This window comes from Eumetopias jubatus, unplaced genomic scaffold, assembly GCF_037043125.1.
Source record: "Eumetopias jubatus isolate StellerSeaLion01/CBP00866 unplaced genomic scaffold, mEumJub1_p1.0 scaffold_1, whole genome shotgun sequence".
Lineage (NCBI taxonomy): Eukaryota > Metazoa > Chordata > Mammalia > Carnivora > Otariidae > Eumetopias > Eumetopias jubatus.
This window is the reverse complement of record NW_028274807.1, coordinates 199303910-199325823: the sequence shown is the minus strand read 5'-3', so window position 1 is coordinate 199325823 and position 21914 is coordinate 199303910. Positions and strand designations below refer to the sequence as shown.

The following is a 21914-nucleotide window of genomic DNA, read 5'->3' as shown; positions in this document are numbered from 1 at the left end:
GGATGGGGATGATGGTTATATAACATGAATGTATTTAATGCCACTGAACTATACACTTCAACACTTAAATATGGTTAAAATGGTAAATTTTATAAATTTTAAAATATCTATATATATTTTAAAGATTTTATTTATTTATTTGACACAGAGAGCACAAGTAGGCAGAGCTGCAGGCAGAGGGAGAGGGAGAAGCAGGCTTCCTGCTGAGCAGGGAGCATGATGTGGGGCTCAATCTCAGGACCCTGGGATCATGACCTGAGCCAAAGGCAGTCGCTTAACCAACTGAGCCACCCAGGTACCCCTAAAAAATATTTTTTAAAAGATTTTATTTATTTACTTATTTGAGAGAGAGAAAGAAAGCGATGGGAGGACCAGAGGGAGAGGGACAAGCAGACTCCACACTGAGCGCAGAGCCCAACATGGGCCTTGATCCCAAGACCCTGAGATCATGACCTGAGCCGAGATCATGAACTGAGCTGAAATCAAGAGTTGGATGCTCAACTGACTGAGCTCATCCAGGCGCCCCTAAAAATAATTTTTAAAAAAGAATGGATATTGTTGATTCTCCTTTTCTACTTCCCCTTTCTTACTAACCCTTCTCTTCACTTTACCAAAAAGGCATCTCTCCATTTGAAATCTAGAGTATACTACCCCAGGGACGGAAACCCTCAAGACACCAAACTGTGTATTTATTTCATCTCCTTTGGAAGGATGTTGGGTTGGTTCCATTTTTTTAAGCTATTATGAATAAAGCTGCTGTGAACATTTTGTACAAGATTTCATTTATCTTAGGTAGAAGTGAAATTACTGAGTCTAGGGTAGTGTTGTCAGACCAGTTTCTAAAGTGGTTGTACCATCTTGTATTCTTTCCAGCTGTGTATGAGTTCTGATTGCTGAAAATCCTTGCGTATTTGCTTTTGTAAGTCTTTTTAATTTTAGCAGTTCTAGTGGGTGGGTATTAGTATCTCATTGTGGTTTTAATCTGTTTTCTTTTTTTTTTTAAATATGGTTTCTTTTTTTTAAGATTTTATTTATTTTATTTATTTATTTGAGAGAGAGAATGAGAGAGAGAGAGAGCGCATGAGAGGGGGGAAGGTCAGAGGGAGAAGCAGACTCCCCGCCGAGCAGGGAGCCCGATGTGGGACTCGATCCCGGGACTCCGGGATCATGACCTGAGCCGAAGGCAGTCGCTGAACCAACTGAGCCACCCAGGCGCCCAATCTGTTTTCTTTATGACCAGTAATAGTAAGCATTTGTCAGATGTGTGTTACAAATATTTACTCTTGTTCCATAGTTTGCCTCTTCATTTTTTAAAGTGTCTTTTTTTTTTTAAGATTTTATTTATTTATTCATGAGAGACAGAGGGAGAGAGAGAGAAAGAGAAGCAGAGGGAAAAGCAGGCTCCCAAGGAGCAGGGAGCCCGATGCGGGTGAAGAACATGTATTTTTGTTTTTAAAGATTTTTTATTTATTTATTTGACAGAGAGAGACACAGCGAGAGAGGGAACTCAAGCTGGGGGAGTGGGAGAGGAAGAAGCAGGCTCCCAGCTGAGCAGGGAGCTGGATGTGGGCCTTGAACCCAGGACCCTGGATCATGACCCGAGCTGAAGGCAGACACCTAACGAATGAGTCACCCAGGTGCCCATGAAGAACATGTTTTAATTTTAATCTTTTTCTTTATTGTTAATGCTTTTGGATCCTTTATAGAAGTCTTTGCTGAGGGCGCCTGGGTGACTCAGTTGGTTAAGCGACTGCCTTCGGCTCAGGTCATGATCCTGGAGTCCCGGGATCAAGTCCCATATCGGGCTCCCTGCTCAGCAGGGAGTCTGCTTCTCCCTCTGACCCTCTTCCCTCTTGTGCTGTCTGTTTCTCATTCTCTCTCTCTCAAATAAATAAATAAAATCTTTAAAAAAAAAAGTCTTTGCTGACACAAAGCTCAAAAAGATTTTCTCCTGTGTTTTCTTTTAGAAGCTTTATAGTTTTAGCTTCTACATTTATGTCTGATCCATTTTTAATCAGCTTTTAAGTGTGGTATGATGGTAGGCAAGCAAGTGCCATCAAAAGGGAATCAGGATATGGTTCTGGAGAGGGAGCCTGAGAAATAGACGCCACATCTAAGGATGGCAGCAGGCATATAAATTCCCCATTCCAAATTGGAGGACTCTTTAGAGGCCCTGTAATTGGAATCAATACACTTAAAATCTTTTAACAGAAATTTTGCAAGGGACAAGGGTGCTGCCAGCAGCCACTGATTCCCACAGTGCATATTAAAGTTGTTACTGTTTAAAAATTCAGAGGTGGATCTTATTTGGTAGGTGCTCAAATCAACTTTTGCCTGTTGATGCGCCTTTGATGTTCTTAGTTGAGTGTCCTGTGTGGCCCAAAGCATTTACTTTGGAAAAAAATTAGAGTGTTTGGTGTAGGATTAAGCTGCTATGTACTGCATACAGAATAGGACCCCTGGTTCTGCTTTGTTGGCTTTTGGAACTGAAATCATGATTAAAAAGGATGGCCCTGGGTATTAGAATTATGCTGTTAGAGGTAAAATTCTTGGACCTTTGCAAGATGGACCAGAGTGGAAGTGTTTGCCAAGAATGTTTTCATTTATTATTTATTACTCTTTTTTTAAAAAAGATTTATTTATTTGAGAGAGAGAGCAAACAAGCACACATATGAGTGGGAGGAAGGACAGAGGGAGAGGGAGAGAGAGAACCTCAAGCAGACTCTGCTGAGCGTGGAACCCAACATAGGGCTCGATCTCATGACCCTGAGATTATGACCTGAGCTGAAATCAAGAGTCGAATGCTCAACCAACTGAGCCACCCATGCACCTCCTAAGAATGCTTTTATTAATGAAGAATGAAAGGCAGAGGAGACTCGGAAACAATCAGCCACCATCATCGTTCCAACCATAAACAGTGCTGACCTACAGTGGGGGGTCTTTTTTTGCCAGACGTACTGGTCAGCTTCCAGGAAACCAGTCTTTAGGTTCTAGAGGAGTATGGTTGCAAAGTTCAGCGGAAGGGCATCAATAGGAGTGTAGCCTGTAGACTAGTATAATGCTTACCATCTCCAGAAGCAGCTGACCCCTGTTCAACGGCTATTCATATGGAACCATTTTTCACTTCAATCTTCAAAATTCTCATTTGACTATTTACTACTCATCCAGATCTGTACCTGCATTAGTTTCCTATGCTAATTTTCAGAACTCACCAAGGGGTCCTTTTACTGATTGGTGGGTAGTATGTGTTGGGGGTGGGATCTGGGCAGTTTAGGTGGCAGGCCCTTCTGTTCCATTGATCTATATGCTCATCCTTATGCCAGTGCCATACTGTCTTGATTACTGTAACTTTGTATTAAGTCTTAAAATCAGGAAGTGTGAGTCCTCTAACTTTGTTATATATACAGGCATACCTTGTTCCGTTACATTTTGCAGATATTGCATTTTTTACAGATTGAAGAAGGTTTATGGCTACCCTGAGTTGAGCAAGTCTCTCAGTGCCATTTTCCACCAGCTTTTGCTTACTTTGTATCTGTGTATCACATTCTCAAGATATTTCAAACTTTTCATTGTTATTGTATTTGTTATGGTGATCTGTGATCAGTGATTACAATTTGCTAAAAGCTGAGATGATGGTTAGCATTTTTTAATAAAGTATTTTTTTTAATTAAGGTATATGCATTGTATTTTTAGAATGCTATTGCACACTTAATAGACTACCATATAGTGTAAACATTTATATGTACTGGGAAACCAAAAAATTCATTTCACTCACTTTATTGCTGTTTCACTTTATTGCAGTAGTCTGGAACCAAACCTGCAGTATCTCCAAGGTATGCCTGTATTCTTTTCTGTTTTGCACAGATGGTATGATATTACAAATAGTATTTTACACTAATAGCTTATCCTAGATAATTAACATAGCTACCTCATTTTTTTTGAGAATTGCATGGCATTTCAGTAGTGTAGTATACTCTATTGGTGTACATTTAGATTTTATAATCTTTTGCTATTACAAACAGCGCTGCACTGTGTGTGTTTGTAAACATGTCACCTCACTGTAAGTTTCTAGAGAATGAATTCCTAGAAGAGGAACTAGAAAGTCAGGTAATATGCATTTGAAATTTTGTGAATATTAGTTTTCCTTATGTTACTGATTATTAACTTCATCCCCATTGGTCGGAGAAGATACTTATGTGGTATCAACCTTTTTATATCTACTGAGACCTGTTTGCGGTTTAACAAATGGTTCATTCTGGAGACTATCCCAGGTGCACTTAAGAAGATGTGATTCTGCTACTGTTTTGTAGAGTATTTATATGTGTCTGTTAGGTCTAGTTGATTTATTATGTTCTCTATTTCCATTTATTCTGTTTGGTTGACCTATCTATTATTGAAAGTGGGGTTTCAAGTCTCCAGCTATCAGAGAACTATTTATTTTTCTCTTCACATGTTTTCAGTTTTTGCTTCATGTATTTTGAGAGTGTTATACTAATATTTATGATCGTTTTATCTTCTTGCTGTATTTTTTGAACCTTTTAATTAATATATAGTGTCTTCCTTTGTCTTTCATAAACTTTGGATTCAAAGTCTGTTTTGTCTGATATTAATCTAGGTCCCCAGCTTTCATTTGATTACTATTTGCATGGAATATGTTTTCCATCTTTTCACTTTCAACCTATTTGTGTCTTTGGATCTAAAGTGAGTCTCTTGAAGCATATACAGCTTATTACAGTTATACATATATAGCATATGCAGTTGATCCTTGAACAGTGCGGTGGGTTGGGGTGCTGACTCCATGCACTGTCGAAAATCTGTGTATAACTTTTGATTCCCCCAAACTTAACTACTAATAGTTTACTGTTGACTAGAAGCCTTACAGATAGGATAAACAGTCTGAAGGCAGACGCTTAACCACGCTGAGCCACGCAGGTGCCCCTCGATACTTTCTTATATGATAGAAACACTATAGATGTTTATACATGTTACTGAAATTAGACATCAAAAATGAAAAGATTGGAGCACCTGGGTGGCTCAGTTGGTTGGGTGTCTGACTTGATTTCAGCTCAGGTCCTGGTCTTAGGGTCGTGAGGTCCACCCCCCTCCCCCAACCCTCTGCGCTCAGCAGGGAGTCTACTTCTCTCCTCCCTCTCCCTCTGCTCCTCCCCTTGCTCATGCGCTATGTGCGCTCTCTCTCTAAAATAAATAAATCTTTTTAAAAATGAGAAGATTCTGTGAAAAAGAAATTCGCATTTACTTACAGGTATAATGATTCATGCATTGATACCAAAGAAGCAGCATTATAGGCTAGGCTATACATTAATGATTGAATCATTGTAAAGATTTTATGGTATATAGAAGTAAGTCATATTCATAATACAGTATTGGAAACACTGTTAGGTTTTAAAACTGATATGTAGTTTCTCCAATTACGGGAGAAAGAGGCATACTGTATGGTAATATAATTCTTTGAAAGCAGTGTTATGGGGCGCCTGGTGGCTCAGTTGTTAAGCATCTGCCTTTGGCTCAGGTCATGATCCCAGGGTCCTGGGATCGAGCCCCACATCGGGCTCCCTGCTCAGTGGGAAGCCACTTCTCCCTCTGCCTCTCCCTCTGCTTGTGTTCCCTCTCTTGTTGTCTCTCTCTCTCTGTGTCAGATAAATAATAATAAAAAGAAAGCGATGTTATAAAACAGTAAGAAAACTAACACAATATTAATTTTATATTAACTATCACTCATCTGTCCCCTTCCATTCAAGTCTTGCACATGATGTTCTACATGGTGAATACTTGGGTGATGATGACACAAAACATCTCACATGGTTCTTGCCATACAGTTACTATGTTTTCACACAAAGACACATAATACAACTGTTCAGCTTGGGGGTTGGTCTTGCTCTTTCAAGTGGCAGAGGTAGAAGAGGTAGAAGTAGAAGCAGGAAAGGCCTGCACACTCTATAACTTTATGGAAATACATCCTAATTTCTCACTTCTTTGGTTTCCAGTTTCTCTGAAGTTGTTTCTACGGTGGTACCACTATCCTTCCACTGTTTGCTTTAGTTTCAGTGCTTGTACCTTAGAAGGATTGTATCATCAAAGAAGTTAAAAGCAGTCTTGAATAATTAGAATGCTTCTGCCAGATGTCTGATATCAATTTGTTTTCTGGGACTGTGCTTCTATAACCTTTTTTTTTTTTTAAGATTTTATTTATTTGAAAGGGAGAGAGAGCTTGCCTGAACAGGGGCAGGGTCAGAGGAAGAGGGACAAGCATACTCCCTGCTGAGCAGGGAGCCCGATGGAGGGCTCGATCCCAGGACCCTGGGATCATGACCTGAGCTGAAGGCAGATGCTTAACTGACTGAGCCACCCAGGTGCCCCATCTTTCTTCTACATCTTCTTCTTTTGTCATGGTTTGGAAGTACTCATCTCCATCGAGTCATCTTCTTTTAATTGTTCTGGTGTGGTGTGTGTTAGCTCTTGAATTTCTCCAAGATCCATATTTTGAAACGCTTCATCCCCCACCTTTTTTATCCACTCTTTTCATGATTTCCTTGATTGTCTCTGTTGTAAATCCTGTGAAGTCGTCACAACATCTGGACACAGTTTTCTCCAGCAGGAACTTATTATTTCAGGTTTGATGGCTTTTCCTATAACAATGGCATCTTCAATGGTGTAATCCTTCCAGACTTTTGGGTGCCTGGGTGGCTCAGTTGGTTGAGCGTCTGACACTTGGTTTCAGCTCAGGTCGTGATCTTGCAGTTGTGAGATTGAGCCCCAGATGGGGCACTGCACTCTGCGCAGATTCTCCCTCTCCCTCCCACTATGCTCCACTCCTTGTCACACACACACTCTCTCTCTAAAGTAAATAATAAAATCTTAAAAAAAAAAAATCCTTCCAGACTTTCATGATGTTCTATCAGTTCTTTTTCATAGCATTGACAGTCCTTTCCATAGAGTACCATGTATAATAAACCTTCAAGGTTTTTATGATCCCCTGATCTAGAAGCTTGATTAGAGATGTGTTTGGGGGCAAGTAGACCACTTTGACACCTTCGGTGTTGAACTCCTGGGGTTCTGGGTGGTCAGGGGCATCGTCTAATATGGAAAGAACTTTAAAGAGACAGTTCTTACCAGCAAGTTACTTCCTGACTTCAGAGACAGCATCAGTGGAACCAATCCAGAAAGACGGTTCTTGTTCAGGCCTTCTTGTAGAACCAAAAGACTGCCAGCTGTTATTTATCTTTTCCCTTCAAGGCTTGGGGGTTAGCAGCTTATGGATCATGAACCAGACTCAAAATGGTAGAGTTAGCCTATACCTTCTTGCCTTATATCTTGGTGCTCTCTTTTCTTCTTTACAAATAGATGTCCTTTCTGGTATTTTTTTTTTTCCTCCCAGAGTAAGGCACATTCATCAGTATTATAAACCAGATAGCTTTTTTCCTCAGTGATTTTATCAGTGGCCCAGAGAACTCATCTGCTGCTTCTTGGTGGGCAGAAGCTGCCTCTCCTGTCGTCTTGACATTTTTTTAAGCCAGATCTCTTTCTAAAATTATCAAACCATCCTTTGCTGGCATTAAATTTTCTAGTTTTAGATCCTTCACCTTTCTTTGCTTTAAGTTGTCATATAATGGCTTTGCTTTTTCTCAAATTATGTTAGAGCCTGTAAGTATGCCTTTCTTAAAGCAATCCTGCACCCACATAAAGCTGCATTTTCAATATGAAGTAAAAAGATATTTTGCAAAAATTTCAAGGTTTTCTTGCCTGCCAGTGTAGCTGCAGTGACGGCTTCGTGAATTTTTCTTTCTTTCCTCTCTCTCTCTCTCTCCTTCCCTCCTTCACACTGGATTCATGAAACAGCAGGCAACTGCAAACGCAGACCTCTATGGTACATATCAAGCAATTCACCTTTTTCTTGTAATGTCATGACTTACTCTGCTTCTTGGGAAGACTTTCAGCATCACTAATGGCACTTCATATTGGTCCCATGGTGTTATTCAAGGTTTATGGTGTTGCATTAAACATGATGAAAAATACAGGAGAACCGGGAGAAACCACTTTTTACTGTGATATGCAATTTGCCAGAAAGAGTAACAGCCTCTGCAGGGATGATTAGTGTCACTTTTTTTTTTTTAAGGGGATACTTACAACACTTGAGCTCACTGAAATAGCAGCAGGAGGTGACTGTGAAATTATTACAGTAGTATAGTATGTACTACAGTTAATCTTATATAATTATGATTTAATACAGTGTCTTTACATTTGTTTACATTTTTCTCAACTGCAAATGGTACAACTTATGGTCTGTGAGTTTGTAAATTTTGATACATTTTAACTTCTTTTTTTAAAGATTTATTTACTTTAGAGAGAGAGTGCGCACTTGAGTGGAGGGAGGGGCAGAGGGAGAGAAGCAGACTCCCTGCTGAGCAGGGAGCCCAACACAGGGCTCCATCCCAGGACCATGAGATCATGACCTGAACCTAAACTGAAATCAAGAGCCAGACGGACGCTTGACCAACTGAGCCACCCAGGCGCCCCAAATTTTAACTTTTTATTAGTTTTGTGTGTATTTTATGGTAGTAAGTGATAAAACAGGCAAATATCTACATATATATTTTGTGCCTTCATGATATACCTTACTTCTTCTTAGTTTTATTCAGTATTTTTAGGTTACATCGTTTATCTGCAAGTTTTCAACTTTGTCATAAATCTCCAAAAATGTTTCTACTATATTTATTGAAAAAAAATCTGTGAAAAGTGGACTCACCGCAGTTCAGACTTGTGTTGTTCAAGGATCAGCTGTAGTTAGATCATGTTTTTTTAATTTGTTTTGCTCATGTCCTCTTTTGATTAGAAAATTTTAAACTATTAACATTGAAAGTAATTACTGATAAGGAGGGACTTCTGCTATTTTGATTTTTGTTTTCTATGTGCCCTATACCTTTTTTTGTCCTTCGTTTCTTCCATTGTTGCATTTTTTTTGTTTGCAGTGAAATGTTTTGATTCCCTTCTCATTTTCTTGCATGTGTAGTCTTTGTGGTTCCCATGGGAATTACATTTAACATCCAACAGTTATAACAACTTAATTTGAATTTATATCAACTGAAGTTCAGTAGCATGCAAAAACTCCGCTTCTGTACAGCTTCTCTTTCTGTTATCAGTGTCACCGGTAACATCTTTTAAATTCTGTCCCCAGTAACCTAGATTAATAATTGTTTTTTATGCATCTGTCTTTTATTATTTATTTTTGGTGTGCAAAGGTTTTTTGTTTTTTTTTTAAAGGTTTTATTTATTTGAGAGAGAGAAAGAGAGAGAGAGAGCATGAGAGGGGGGAGGTTCAGGGGGAGAAGCAGACTCCCCACTGAGCAGGGAGCCCAATGTGGGACTTGATCCTGGGACTCTGGGATTATGGCCTGAGCCGAAGGCAGTTGCTTAACCATCTGAGCCACCCAGGCACTCACACAAAGGTGTTTTTATTAAAGCGTGGAGACAGGACCCATGGGCAGAAAGAGCTGCCTATGAGTCTGTCTTTTAAATCATGTGGAAAATAGGGGCACCTGGGTGGCTCAGTCGTTAAGCGTCTGCCTTCAGCTCAGGTCATGATCCCGGAGTCCTGGGATCGAGCCCCATATTGGGCTCCCTGCTCCACGGGAAGCCTGCTTCTCCCTCTCCCACTCCCCCTGCTTATGTTCCCTCTCTCACTGTGTCTCTCTCTGTCAAATAAATAAAATCTTTAAAAAAAAAATCATGTGGAAAATAAAAAGTGAAGTTACAAACCAAAGTTACAATAATACTAGCTTTTATAATTGCCCCTGTGTTTATCTTTACCAGAGACCTTATTTCTTCATATGGCTTTGGTTACTGTTTAGCTTCTTTGTCATTTCAACTAGAAGAACTCCTTTAGCATTTCTTGGAGGGTTCATCTAGTGGTTCACGAACTTTCTCAGCTTTTGTTTACCTGGAAATGTCTTAAATTCTTCCTCATTTTTTGGAGGACAATTTTGTTGGACATAGAATTCTTGATTGGCAGTTTGGTTCCCCCCCCCTTAGTATTTTCAGAAATTGTCCACTGCCTTCTGGCCTCCAGGGTTTCTAATGAGTAATTGGCTGGTAATCATATTGAGGATCTCTTGTCACTTCTCTCTTGTTGCTTTGAAAATTCTTTGTCTTTGATCATAATGTGTTGGATGTGAGTTTATCCTACCTGTACTTTATTTTTTTTAAAGATTTATGTATTTTATTGAGAGAAAGCTTGAGCACACGCATTGCACACAAGCGGGGGAAGGGGCAGAGGGAGAGAATCCTCAAGCAGACTCCCCACTGAGCATGGAGTGGGCCGAGGGGCTACATCCATGACCTGAGCTGAAACCAAGAGTCGAATGGTCAGCCAGCTGAGCCACCCAGGCGGCCTCCTTGTATTTCATTTAGTTTCCTAGATTTGGAGATTCACATCTTTCAGAAAATTGGGGTGTTTTTTGTTTCTTGGGTTTTTTTGGCCATTATTTCTTCAAATAATCTTTTTGTCCTTTCTCTCTTCTTCTAGGACTCCCTTCTCATCTCTTACATAATGATTGTCAGTTTGACAGCATCTCCAGGCCCCATAGGTTTTGTTCATCTTTGTTCATTCTTTTTCCTTTCTGCTCTCCAGACTTCATAATTTCAACCCTCTTCTCTTCAAGTTTGCTTATGCTTTTGCCTGCTCAGATCTGTTGAACCCCTCTAGTGAACTTTTCGTTTCAATTATTGTACTTTTCAGCTCCAGGTTTTTTATTCCACTGTATAAATTTCTGTCTCTGTAAATATTCTCATTTTGCTTATACATTGTTTTCCTGGTTTCCATTAGTTCTTTAAGCATAATTAAGATAGCTGTTAGAAAGTCTTTGTCTAGCAAATCTGATATCTGGATTTATTAAAGATAGTTTCTTTTCTTTTTTTTTTAAGATTTTATTTATTTGACAGAGAGAGACACAGCGAGAGAGAGAACATAAGCAGGGGGAGTGGGAGAGGGAGAAGCAGGCTTCCCGCGGAGCAGGGAGCCCGATGTGGGGCTCGATCCCAGGACGCCGGGATCATGACCTGAGCCAAAGGCAGACGCTTAACGACTGAGCCACCCAGGCGCCCCAAGATAGTTTCTGCAATTTATTTTGTTTCTTTGAATGGGCTGTATTTTCTTGTTTCTTTGTATGTTTTGTGATTTTCTTTTTCTTGTTATTGAAAATCGGGCATTTGACTATCATGATAACTCTGGAAATCAAATGCTCCCCTTTTGTTGGGGTTTGCCAATTTTTGCGGGGGGGATTGCTGGAGGCTATAGTAGTCTGTTTTGAGGTTTTTTCTCAACTATTTTGCAAAGACTATTCCCTGTCATCACTGTGTGATCACTGATGTCTGTCCCGTTAGCTCATGTTCATCTAATGTTTTCCATGAACAGCAGAAGCTCAAACAAATGAAAACAAACAAAAACACCAACAAAAACAAAGAGAAAAGCAGAAAAATGAATAACCACCTCTGTCTGTTTTTGGATATTGGTTCTGTGCTGGGGCATTCTTTCAGCATCTAGCTAGGCTTGCTCTGGGCCCTGGGATCAACCTGAGGTGAAAGCTTAAGGTCTTTTCAGGTCTTGTCTCATCATGTGTCTTGCCTGGGTATGCGTGTAGTTTTCTAAATTTTCCCCTATGCTTGTTGTTTGGAATGTCCTAATTTCCCAAAGTGTTTTCACCCCAACTTCTCCATATCTGTGAGTCTGCTTTGCAGCTTTTATTAGCAATGCTTGCCGCATCCCCACCCACCACTAAAGTTCTGAGTTAGGTGAAACAGAGACAAACACCAACACCTCACATCAGTCCTTCAGATATCTCCCAGACAGATTAGAAGAGATGTGCACAGTAATCTGCAAATCAGGTTTCCCTCTGATTTGAAGGAGGGAGCTGGGAACTGGGCTGCCACTTCTTCAATACCAAAACCTCTGCCTGTGCAAGGGTGGGTGGGACAGGGATGAGTAAAAACACCACAAAACCTTACTATTATTTTGAAGATAGCTTTTTCTTTCTTTCTTTCTTTCTTTTTTTAAGATTTTATTTATTTATTTGACAGAGAGAGAGATAGCAGCAGCGGGAACACAAGCAGGGGGAGTGGGAGAGGGAGAAGCAGGCTTTCCCGCGGAGCAGGGAGCCTGATGTGGGGCTCAATCCCAGGACCCTGGGATCATGACCTGAGCCAAAGGCAGACACTTAACGACTGAGCCACCCAGGCGCCCGGAAGACAGCTTTTTCTTGATTGAGCAGAAAAGTTCTCTTGGTGGTTGTACACCTTTGGCTTCTTTCTAAGCTCCAGCAGGGCTGGCTCAGACATTTACTGCTGTTTTTTGATATTTCTGTGGAGGAACAAGACTTTGGAACTTCCTCATCTGCCATTTTGCTGAAACGTGGTTTGTCTTTTCACTCTCTTGGTAGTATACTTTGCACAAAAGTTTTTGATTTTGATGAAGTCCACTTAATTTTTTCCTTGTGCTTTTGGTGCCATTTAAGAAACCTTTGCCAAATCCAAGGTAATGAAAGTTTGCATCTTTTTTAGTAGCTGTAGCAAAGGTCCTGGAGATGACTTCTCAGCTTGACTTGGGTTACATGCACATTTTTAGTTTTAATTTTATTTATTTTTTAGCAGGATAAAATTAAATTTAGTGTCATACATATGAGGAATCCATGCAGACATGAAATTCCCAAGGTAGTCTAGCAACATGAGGTTTATATGACATACTGAATAAGGAGAGGGTTAGGGGCCTGAGGGTACAAAGAAGAAGACCCTTAGCAGAAAGGTGAGAAGAGACGTTTGGAAAACAGACTTTGCCCTATTATGCAGATAAGTTTTTTGGTAAAGAGCAATCTCTGTTAATACTCTTCCTGATACAGTCAGACAGTTAAGAAGGAGGTAAAGAGCTTTTCTGCTCAGTTTTGATTTGTTTTAATTCCCAATAATGTTTATCTCATAGTGTGGTACATCTTGGTACATGCCCAGTTTTAGAGCAATTACTGTGATGAGGGTGGTAGACTATTCTGATTGACAAGGTTGGACTGTGTAGGATCAACCATGGGCTGAGAATGGTGTTAAAGATGCTGTTTCCAAAAAGGAAGGTGAATGGATGATAGAAAAATTAGTAAATATTTAGTAAATGTAAAGCATTCTTTTTTTTTTTAAGATTTTATTATTTATTTGACAGACACAGCGAGAGAGGGAACACAAGCAGGGGCAGTGGGAGGGAGAAGCAGGCTTCCTGCGGAGCAGGGAGCCCAATGCGGGGCTTGATCCCAGGACCCTGGGATCATGACCTGATCCGAAGGCAGACGCTTAATGACTGAGCCACCCAGGTGCCCCCAGAGTACACATTTTTGGGTGCCTGGGTGACTCAGTCGGTTGAGCGTCCAACTGTTGATTTTGGTTCAGGTCGTGATCTCAAGTCCCACGTTGGGCTCTACCGGTGGGCATGGAGCCTGCTTGGGATTCTTCTCCTCTCCTACTGCCCCTCCACCCCCCTCGCTCACTCTTTCTCTTAAAAAAAAATGTATTTCTCTTGGTATAAATTAATAAGTAAATGTTTAAAAGTGACTTCCAGGGGTGCCTGGGTGGCACAGTTGGTTAAGTGACCCAACTTTTGGTTTTGGCACAGGTCGTGATCTCAGGGTCATGAGATCAAGCCCTGCGTCAGGCTCTGCGCTCAGTGTGGAGTCCTCTTGAGACTCTCTCTCCCTCTCCCCTTCACCCCACTTGTGCATGCGTGCTCCCTCCCTCTCTCTAAAATTAAAAAAAGTAAAATTAAAAAGTGACTTCCAAAAATATCCCTGTTGTTGTTCCTGATAAGCCAAGGTGGAAGAAATTAGTTTAGCCTTTTCTTCATGTTCTAATGTGTTTATATTTTGTGGTTTGTTTTATACAGGTACTACTATAACAGAGTTTGATAGCAAAAGGATCTACTTACTGGGCTCTCTTAACATAGAAAGAGATGTGGGGGGATTCTCGATCTGCTAACAGAACAGGACCTTTTCGGTAAGTCTTGAAAGTTGAATATTGAAATTGTAATATTTTAATGATAAAGATATAATATTTTTTGGTCTGTCATAAAGAGGTATATTTTCTTTGAATAGAAATAGCTCTGGTTTTTTAAAAATAGAAGCTATTTAAAAAATTTCTAGTCATTTCCAAAGTGCTTGTGAGGTTGAATACTGAGCATGCCAAGTGTTTTGTGTTTCAGCACCTTTTTTTTTTTTTTTAAGATTTTATTTGTCAGAGAGCAAGAGAGCACAAATGGGGAGCAGCAGGCAGAGGGAGAAGCAGGCTCCCTGATGAGCAAGGTGCCATGAACTTGATCTGAGCCAAAGGCAAACACTTAACTGACTGAGCCACCTAGGGGTCCCAATGTTTTAGCACTTTTTAAACATTAAAAAATAATCCCCCAATTATTTTTTTAAATCTCTTTTAACAAAGTAATACATACTTGGCAAATAAGGAAAGCTAGCAAAAACATACATGAACATTTATATATGTAAATAAAAGTTTTGTTAATTTCACTAATTTATGTGTAGAATCCAGAGCTGTGTTTGGCCCATGGCACATTGTGTTTCAGTTATCAAAAATAGTTCTGAGAAAAAAAAAATTACTGGATGCAATTTTCTAAGGTACATTTCAATATTAAGGGTTACTGGGTACAAAGATGAGTTGAGAAGGTAGTACCATTCAGTTATTAGTAGATTATATTTTAGATTTGTAGGGAGTTAATTTTCTAATAGCCAGTATAATAAATGATGACTGTATTTTTAAAGCTTTTGCATTGTGCTTACAATTAATAAAATGCCAAAGGAATGTGATTTTTTTTTTTATGGTTTATGCTTTTATGGTTTTACTTGGTGTATGGCAAAGAAATCTGACCTTTAAAGTTATATATTAAAAAATATTTTTATATATATATTGTAAATATATATATATATTTTAAAAATGCTCCAATTGAAACTTCTGTTACTAGTAAATTTTCTTTTGGATTGGCAGTCTGCAAGATTTTATCACGCAAATTCAAGAGGTATTCTCATTATTCTGAAGCTGGGGGTTCCAGTGAAAAATTAGGTAGAGAACTGAGTTTTAAAATCCATATAATATTTAGTAAAGCTAGTGTTTCATAAATACTAAATGATAGGGGTCTTTACTTTTGGCTCAGCAGTCTTTAAATTAAAGCAGTGGTGATGATGCTGGGTATGTTTTTTCCTTTCAAAATTTAGGGTCTGCATCAGTGGTCAGCAAATTATAGCCTGCAGCTCACTTTTGTTTTACTGTAACACAGCCATGATCATTTGTTTACAAATTGTCTATGATTGCTTCCATTCCACAATGGCAGAGTTGAATAGTTGTGACAGACTGCAAAGCCTAATATCAGTACTGTCTGGTCTTTTGTGGAAAGTTCGCCAATCCCTAGTTTAGATCAATGGGTTTATGCTTCAACATTTTTAAATATTTAGGTTGTAATCTATCCTTTTTTACTTATATTTATGGATAACTATTTTGTAAGTAAGGCTATTTCTTATAGAGTTAATCTAATTTAGATTACTTTTTTTATTTTTTATTTATTTAGATTGTTTAGGTAAGCCTTCAGAAATGTTGGTTAACCTTAGCTCTATTTTGTAACTTTAAAAAAATTTTCAGAACATTCTTTCTTTGAGCAAATTATTATTTAAAATTATATTTCCCCACTGTAATTTTAGTTTAAATGTTATTACATGCTATTTTTAAGATCTTTGACTAGAATGGAGATGTAGTTTATATGGCATAACTTTTTGGAAGACTAATTTGGATTTTTAAAAAGGTATGGGGCGCCTGGGTGGCTCAGTTGGTTAAGCGACTGCCTTCGGCTCAGGTCATGATCCCAGGGTCCTGGGATCAAGCCCCGCATCAGGCTCCCTGCTCGACGGGAAGCCTGCTTCTCCCTCTCCCACTCCCCCTGCTTGTGTTCCCTCTCTCTCTGTCTCTCTCTCTGTCAATTAAATAAATAAAATCTTAAAAAAAAAATAAAAAGGTATATTGGGGTGCCTGGGTGGCTCAATCAGTTAAGCATCTGCCTTTGGCTCAGGTCATGATCCCAGGGTCCTAGGATCAAGCCCTGTGTCGGGCTCTCTGCTCGGCGGGAAGCCTGCTTCTCCCTCTTCCACTCCCCCTGCTTGTGTTCCCTCTCTCACTGTGTCTCTCTGTCAAATAAATAAATAAATATATTTTTTTTTAAATAAGAAGGTATCTTAACAGGAAAATGATTTTATATTTCATTTTATCAGCTTCTTACATTTTATTTTATTTGGTTGGAAATGATTTTTTTTTTAAGATTTTATTTATTTATTTGACAGAGAGATAGCGAGAGCAGGAACACAAGCAGGGGGAGTGGGAGAGGGAGAAAGCAGGCTTCCTGCCAAGCAGGGAGCTCAGTGTGGAGCCCGATCCCAGAACCCTGGGATCATGAACTGAGCCGAAGGCAGATGCTTAACGACTGAGCCACCCAGGCACCCCTGAAAATGATTTTCATAGTCACTGCTATTTTCTGTTAATAGAACTGTTTCTTGAATAGTCTGCATAAAATACAGTTCTAAGAACCCTAGTACAGTAAGTTACTCTAGATCTATTTGATCTTCCCAACTTAAGAGGGTTAAGATAATCTTTAGGGCAGTATTCAAAGACAGTGTTAGAAACATTCTGGTCAGAAAACATGTAGGTTTAGATGCCTCAGTACCCATGAGTATTTGCTGAAGCTTAAGTCTTCCTGCAAGCTGACTGTTGGGATTTGATGATTTTAAATATGGGAGACACTAGAGTTAGTGGTAATGTCTTAATTTTAGTGTGAAACTGTATTACTTATGAAGAATGTTTAAACTTCCTCCTCTTAAGATGAACCATATAGACATAACTAATGTTAATGGGAGCTAACGGAAGTCATCATGTTCTGAAAATCCATTAAATATGCATCATTCTAATATTCAGGTTACTGTTGTTAAAGTCCTATTACTTTAAGAAAGGGTTTGGCCTTGTAACTCTTTCTCCTGAACTGAGTGACCCAGAATCAGTTGCCCTTTGAGTCTTTCTCTGGTGGTGTAGTCTGTGCTCAGAGGGTCATAAAATAGATCTGTATATTCTGGCAGGAGAGAACTGAGTTGGACGTGATTTCCTAATACTTTTGTTTTAACTGCTAAATAGCAGATAACCCTTTAGATCATTTCATGTTTTCCTTTTTTGTACCTTCCCCTCACCCTCAAGCTCAGGATCCTAGGTATCTAATTGCCTACTTAAATTCCCTTTTACCAAAGCCTAAGCATGTAAATGGTCTGAAGGCTAGGCAAAGGGAAGAATTGGGTAGAATGAAAGACTAGGCCAGTTCTCATTTATCTCTTGAGTTTTGTAAACTGAGAATGTGAATTTAATATTTTGCTTATTTTTAAATGTTTTATTACTATGAAAAACTAGCATGAGGCATTAGAATCTAGAATATCAGCTGCTTCATTTGGGACCTGGAGATAATGCTTGAAGGCCTAATGCTCTCTCTAGGTCCCTTTCAGCATTAAGCTCCTAGATGCTGTTGCTTGGCTAGGTTGATGTACATATGCTTTGTGACATGATTCATGCTGTGCCTTTTGTGATACTCTTGGGTAGTTAAAATAATAGGACCTAGGTGAGAGTGCTTCTAGGTGGAGCCACTGTAGAACTGGATTTTAGATGCAGCCAGGGCTGATGCTCAGCTGGTATACACTTGTGTGCTCCTACTGGTGATTTACAGCCAGTGTTCCTTCATTTTGGGCATGCATCCATTCCAACCTGGGTGGTGTCCATGCTGTAGCTGTAATCACATATTTTGGGATGTTATCATTGCTGTATGCAGAAATGAGAAAGACCCCTCCTGAAATTTACTGTAATACATTTATGGTGCATTGATTTATTTGATGTATAGGAATCATCATGTTGGTCTTGGAATTCTAAGTTCCCTGGCTGTAGGAAATGGAAATTTTTGTAGTGTGTCACCATTGCTAGCTTATCTGGTGTTGCGGATTTTCCCTGTTGCAGGACTGGGTGAAAGCTTTTTCTGCAGCAGTCATGTTGAAAACCTTGTGTTGACTTTCCTCGTGTTCTGAAATGGGAACATAAAAGTTTACTCCGCCACTTCGTCTTAAAATAGCAAAACATTGCTGTTTTCTGCAGATCTAGGACCTTGTTACAGAACTCTGCCAAAAAAAAAAAAATGTTTACAGAAGAATGTGCTGTGATTAGAGAAGAATATGCTGGTGTGTAGATTTCAAACTCTCTGGACAATATGAATAACACTGTCTTTGTTTCTACAGTGGGAGCCAAGAAGAAAGGTTTGCTCCCGGGTGGAACAGGGATTATCCTCCTCCTCCCCTTAAGAGTCATGCTCAAGAGAGACACTCTGGCAACTTTCCTGGCAGAGATTCACTTCCCTTTGATTTCCAGGGGCATTCGGGGCCTCCCTTTGCAAATGTAGAGGAGCATTCTTTCAGCTATGGAGCTAGAGACGGACCGCATGGTGACTATCGAGGAGGGGAGGGACCTGGACATGATTTCAGGGGGGGAGATTTTTCATCTTCTGATTTCCAGAGCAGAGAGTCATCACAGTTGGACTTCAGGGGTAGGGACATACATTCTGGGGATTTTCGGGATAGAGAAGGACCACCTATGGACTATAGGGGTGGAGATGGTACTTCTATGGATTATAGAGGTAGGGAGACATCTCACATGAACTACAGAGACAGGGAAGTTCACACCGTTGATTTCAGAGGTAGGGATGCTCCTTCATCTGACTTCAGGGGCCGGGGCACTTATGATTTAGATTTTAGAGGCCGGGATGGATCCCACACAGATTTTAGGGGAAGAGATTTATCAGATTTGGATTTCAGGGCCAGAGATCAGTCCCGTTCTGACTTTAGGAATAGAGATGTGTCTGATTTGGACTTCAGGGACAAAGATGGAACACAGGTGGACTTTAGAGGCCGAGGTTCAGGTACTAGTGATCTAGACTTTAGGGACAGGGATACGCCACATTCAGATTTCAGAGGTAGACATCGGTCCAGGACTGATCAGGATTTTAGGAGCAGGGAGGTGGGACCTTGTATGGAGTTTAAAGATAGGGAGATGCCCTCTGTGGATCCAAATATTTTGGATTACATACAACCCTCTACACAAGATAGAGAACATTCTGGAATGAACGTGAACAAGAGAGAAGAATCCACACATGACCATACAACAGAAAGGCCTGCTTTTGGCATTCAGAAGGGAGAATTTGAACATTCAGAAACAAGAGAAGGAGAAAAACAAGATGTAGCCTTTGAACATGAGTCTGCATCGGACTTTCAAAACAGCCAAAGTCCACTTCAAGACCAAGACAAGTCACAGCTTTCTGGAGGTGAACAACAGAGTTCAGATGCTGGTGTGTTTAAAGAAGAAGGTGGTCTGGACTTTCTTGGCCGGGAAGACACTGATTACAGAAGCATGGAGTACCGTGATGTGGATCACAGGCTGCCGGGAAGCCAGATATTTGGTTATGGCCAGAGCAAGTCTTTTCCAGAGGGCAAAACTTCCCGAGACACCCAGCGGGACCTTCAGGTGTGTTAACAGAGTAGATTGCTTTTCTGTTTGTTGTTGAATCAAGGCTTTTCTGAAGGATAAAGTGTAGAGTCCAGGATCCGTGGTCCTGGGTCTCTCCTTCTATAACCATTAAAAAACGAAATGGGGACACCTGGCTGGCTCAGTCAGCAGAGCATGTGACTCTAGATCTCGGGGTTCTAAGTGTCAGCTCCATGTTGGGTGTAGAGATTACTTTTAAAAATAAAATCTTAAAAAAAAAATGTATATTGAAGAATGGAATGTACATCTCTAGAGCAGTGGTTCTCAGCTCAGTTCATACTTTTGGTGTGTCTCTCTTCATTATTTTGTTTATGCTGCTGATTTAAATGCCTTGGGATAATTTAGTTAGAAAGTATGTCTTTAGGGGCGCCTGGGTGGCTCAGTCATTAAGCGTCTGCCTTTGGCTCAGGTCACGATCCCAGGGTCCTGGGATCGAGCCTTGCATCGGGCTTCTCCCTCTCCCACTCCCCCTGCTTGTGTTCCCTCTCTCGCGGTCTCTCTCTCTCTGTCAAATAAATAAAATCTTAAAAAAAAAAACAAACAAACTATGTCTTTGGGAGTTGGTTCTTTCAATTCTTGTTAGTCAGGCCTTGTGGCTATTAGGGTACCTTTTTTTCTTTTTAAGTTTTCATTTATTTAAGTAATCTCTACACCCAATGTGGGACTCGAACTCATGACCCCGAGATCAAGAGTTGCAGGCTCTTCTGACTGAGCCAGCCAGTAGGTGCATTTTCTGAAACTCATTTAGGATATACAGAATACCTAGGAGTCTTTCCCTAGTCATGAGGAGGTGATGTTAATGTTTCAAGTATCTTCTTATAGGTAACTTAATTGACTTAAATGTTGAATTTCAATATATATAATATATAATCTATTGTGTATATACTCTAAGTGAGAAGAATTAAGTTTGCAGTTGGTTAATGCAAATATTATTTTTTGAAATAGGTTTTCCTCATCTCTACCCAGGTTTCTGTTATTTTGGACAGTAATCTTAAGACATGTTAACCAAGTAGTGAATTTTGAGAATGTTAGAGGTGATTGACTATATAATTTATTGTTCAGATCAGGACACTTTAAAGAGTAAAAGAGGATGTTGGAGTTGAGGCTTCTATGAATATGGAGAATGCAGATTTCTCTGAATTGTACTGTTGTATGGTCAGATGACAGCTTTTGATTTTGTTCTGAAATTTATAGTTGACATCTTTGACAAATGGCGCCTGATTAAATTTTTTTTTCTATTTTCTCATTCAGGAAAAGAAAATTATACATTTTTTTACATGAAAAATATTTTTGAGAATATGTTAGTTTTTTTTCCTGATTATAAGTCCTGTTCAGTACTGTTTCTCTTAATGTTCTGCTTTACTATTTCAAGACTCTTCAATGAGCCTTGATTTTAGCACACTCACATGCTAATGATTGGAAATCAAATTTTGGAACTCAGAAAAATAGAGAATTATAATTTTTTATATCTTAATATGATGCAAAGGATTTTGATATTTGATCCTGAGAACCTGTATTTCACCTTCACTTTCATTTGCACACTAACATATTTTTATTTCTGAAATAATCTTTTATTCTGGATTCAAGGATCAAGATTATAGGACTGGTCCAAATGAGGAAAAACCAAGCAAGCTTATTCGATTAAGTGGGGTGCCTGAAAATGCCACAAAAGAAGAGGTAAGGCTCTTTTTTCTTTTTCCTTTTTTTGTCAATTAAAAAAATTATTTTTACTTTTTATTTTGAAAAATTTAATAGAGTCATAGGAAGGTGCAAAGAAATATACAGGGACATATTGGGTATCCTTCCTGCAATGTTAACATCTTGTATTACTATAGTATAATAGCTAAACCAGCAAATTGGTTTTGGTACAATCCATAGAACTTAATTATATTTCAGCAGTTACACATTCACTCACTGACATGAGGTTTATGATTGCTGTCCTCAGACCTGATAATCATCTTTTAGGGCATTATCCAAAAGGGAGGATTGGATTACATACATAAAGATGCAGTTTATTTACAGTAGTAAAACCTGGGAGCTGCATAACTCTTCAGTGTTAAAGGAATGGCTGAGTAAATTATGGCTGAACTTAACAGGAGAATCTGGTCAGGCTATTATAATCAGAAGAGCAAACTGTGTTTACTCTGTGCCAGGCATTATGTGATGCTTACAAGCATTAGTCCTTTAATTATCACAGTATCCTATGAATAGGTGTTCTTTATTCATTCCCTCCAAATACAAAGCACCAACCATATGCTAGGCAC

General features: G+C 39.4%; 1 protein-coding gene across 3 annotated transcripts in view; it reads left to right on the top strand.

Annotated features, from left to right (window-relative positions):
- The window catches only part of RBM6 (RNA binding motif protein 6), a 101472-nt gene that overhangs the window by 10428 nt on the left and 69130 nt on the right, over positions 1–21914 (top strand). The window contains exons 2-5 of one of the 3 annotated variants that reach the window (XM_028124288.2): positions 3802–3833; positions 13928–14037; positions 18351–19629; positions 21238–21327. In XM_028124288.2, coding sequence (XP_027980089.2) covers positions 13994–14037; positions 18351–19629; positions 21238–21327 — 1413 coding nt within the window. In that variant the 5' untranslated portion in view covers positions 3802–3833; positions 13928–13993. The remainder of the gene's footprint in view (positions 1–3801; positions 3834–13927; positions 14038–18350; positions 19630–21237; positions 21328–21914) is intronic. The other 2 variants (XM_088028315.1, XM_088028320.1) reach the window with 2 other exon arrangements.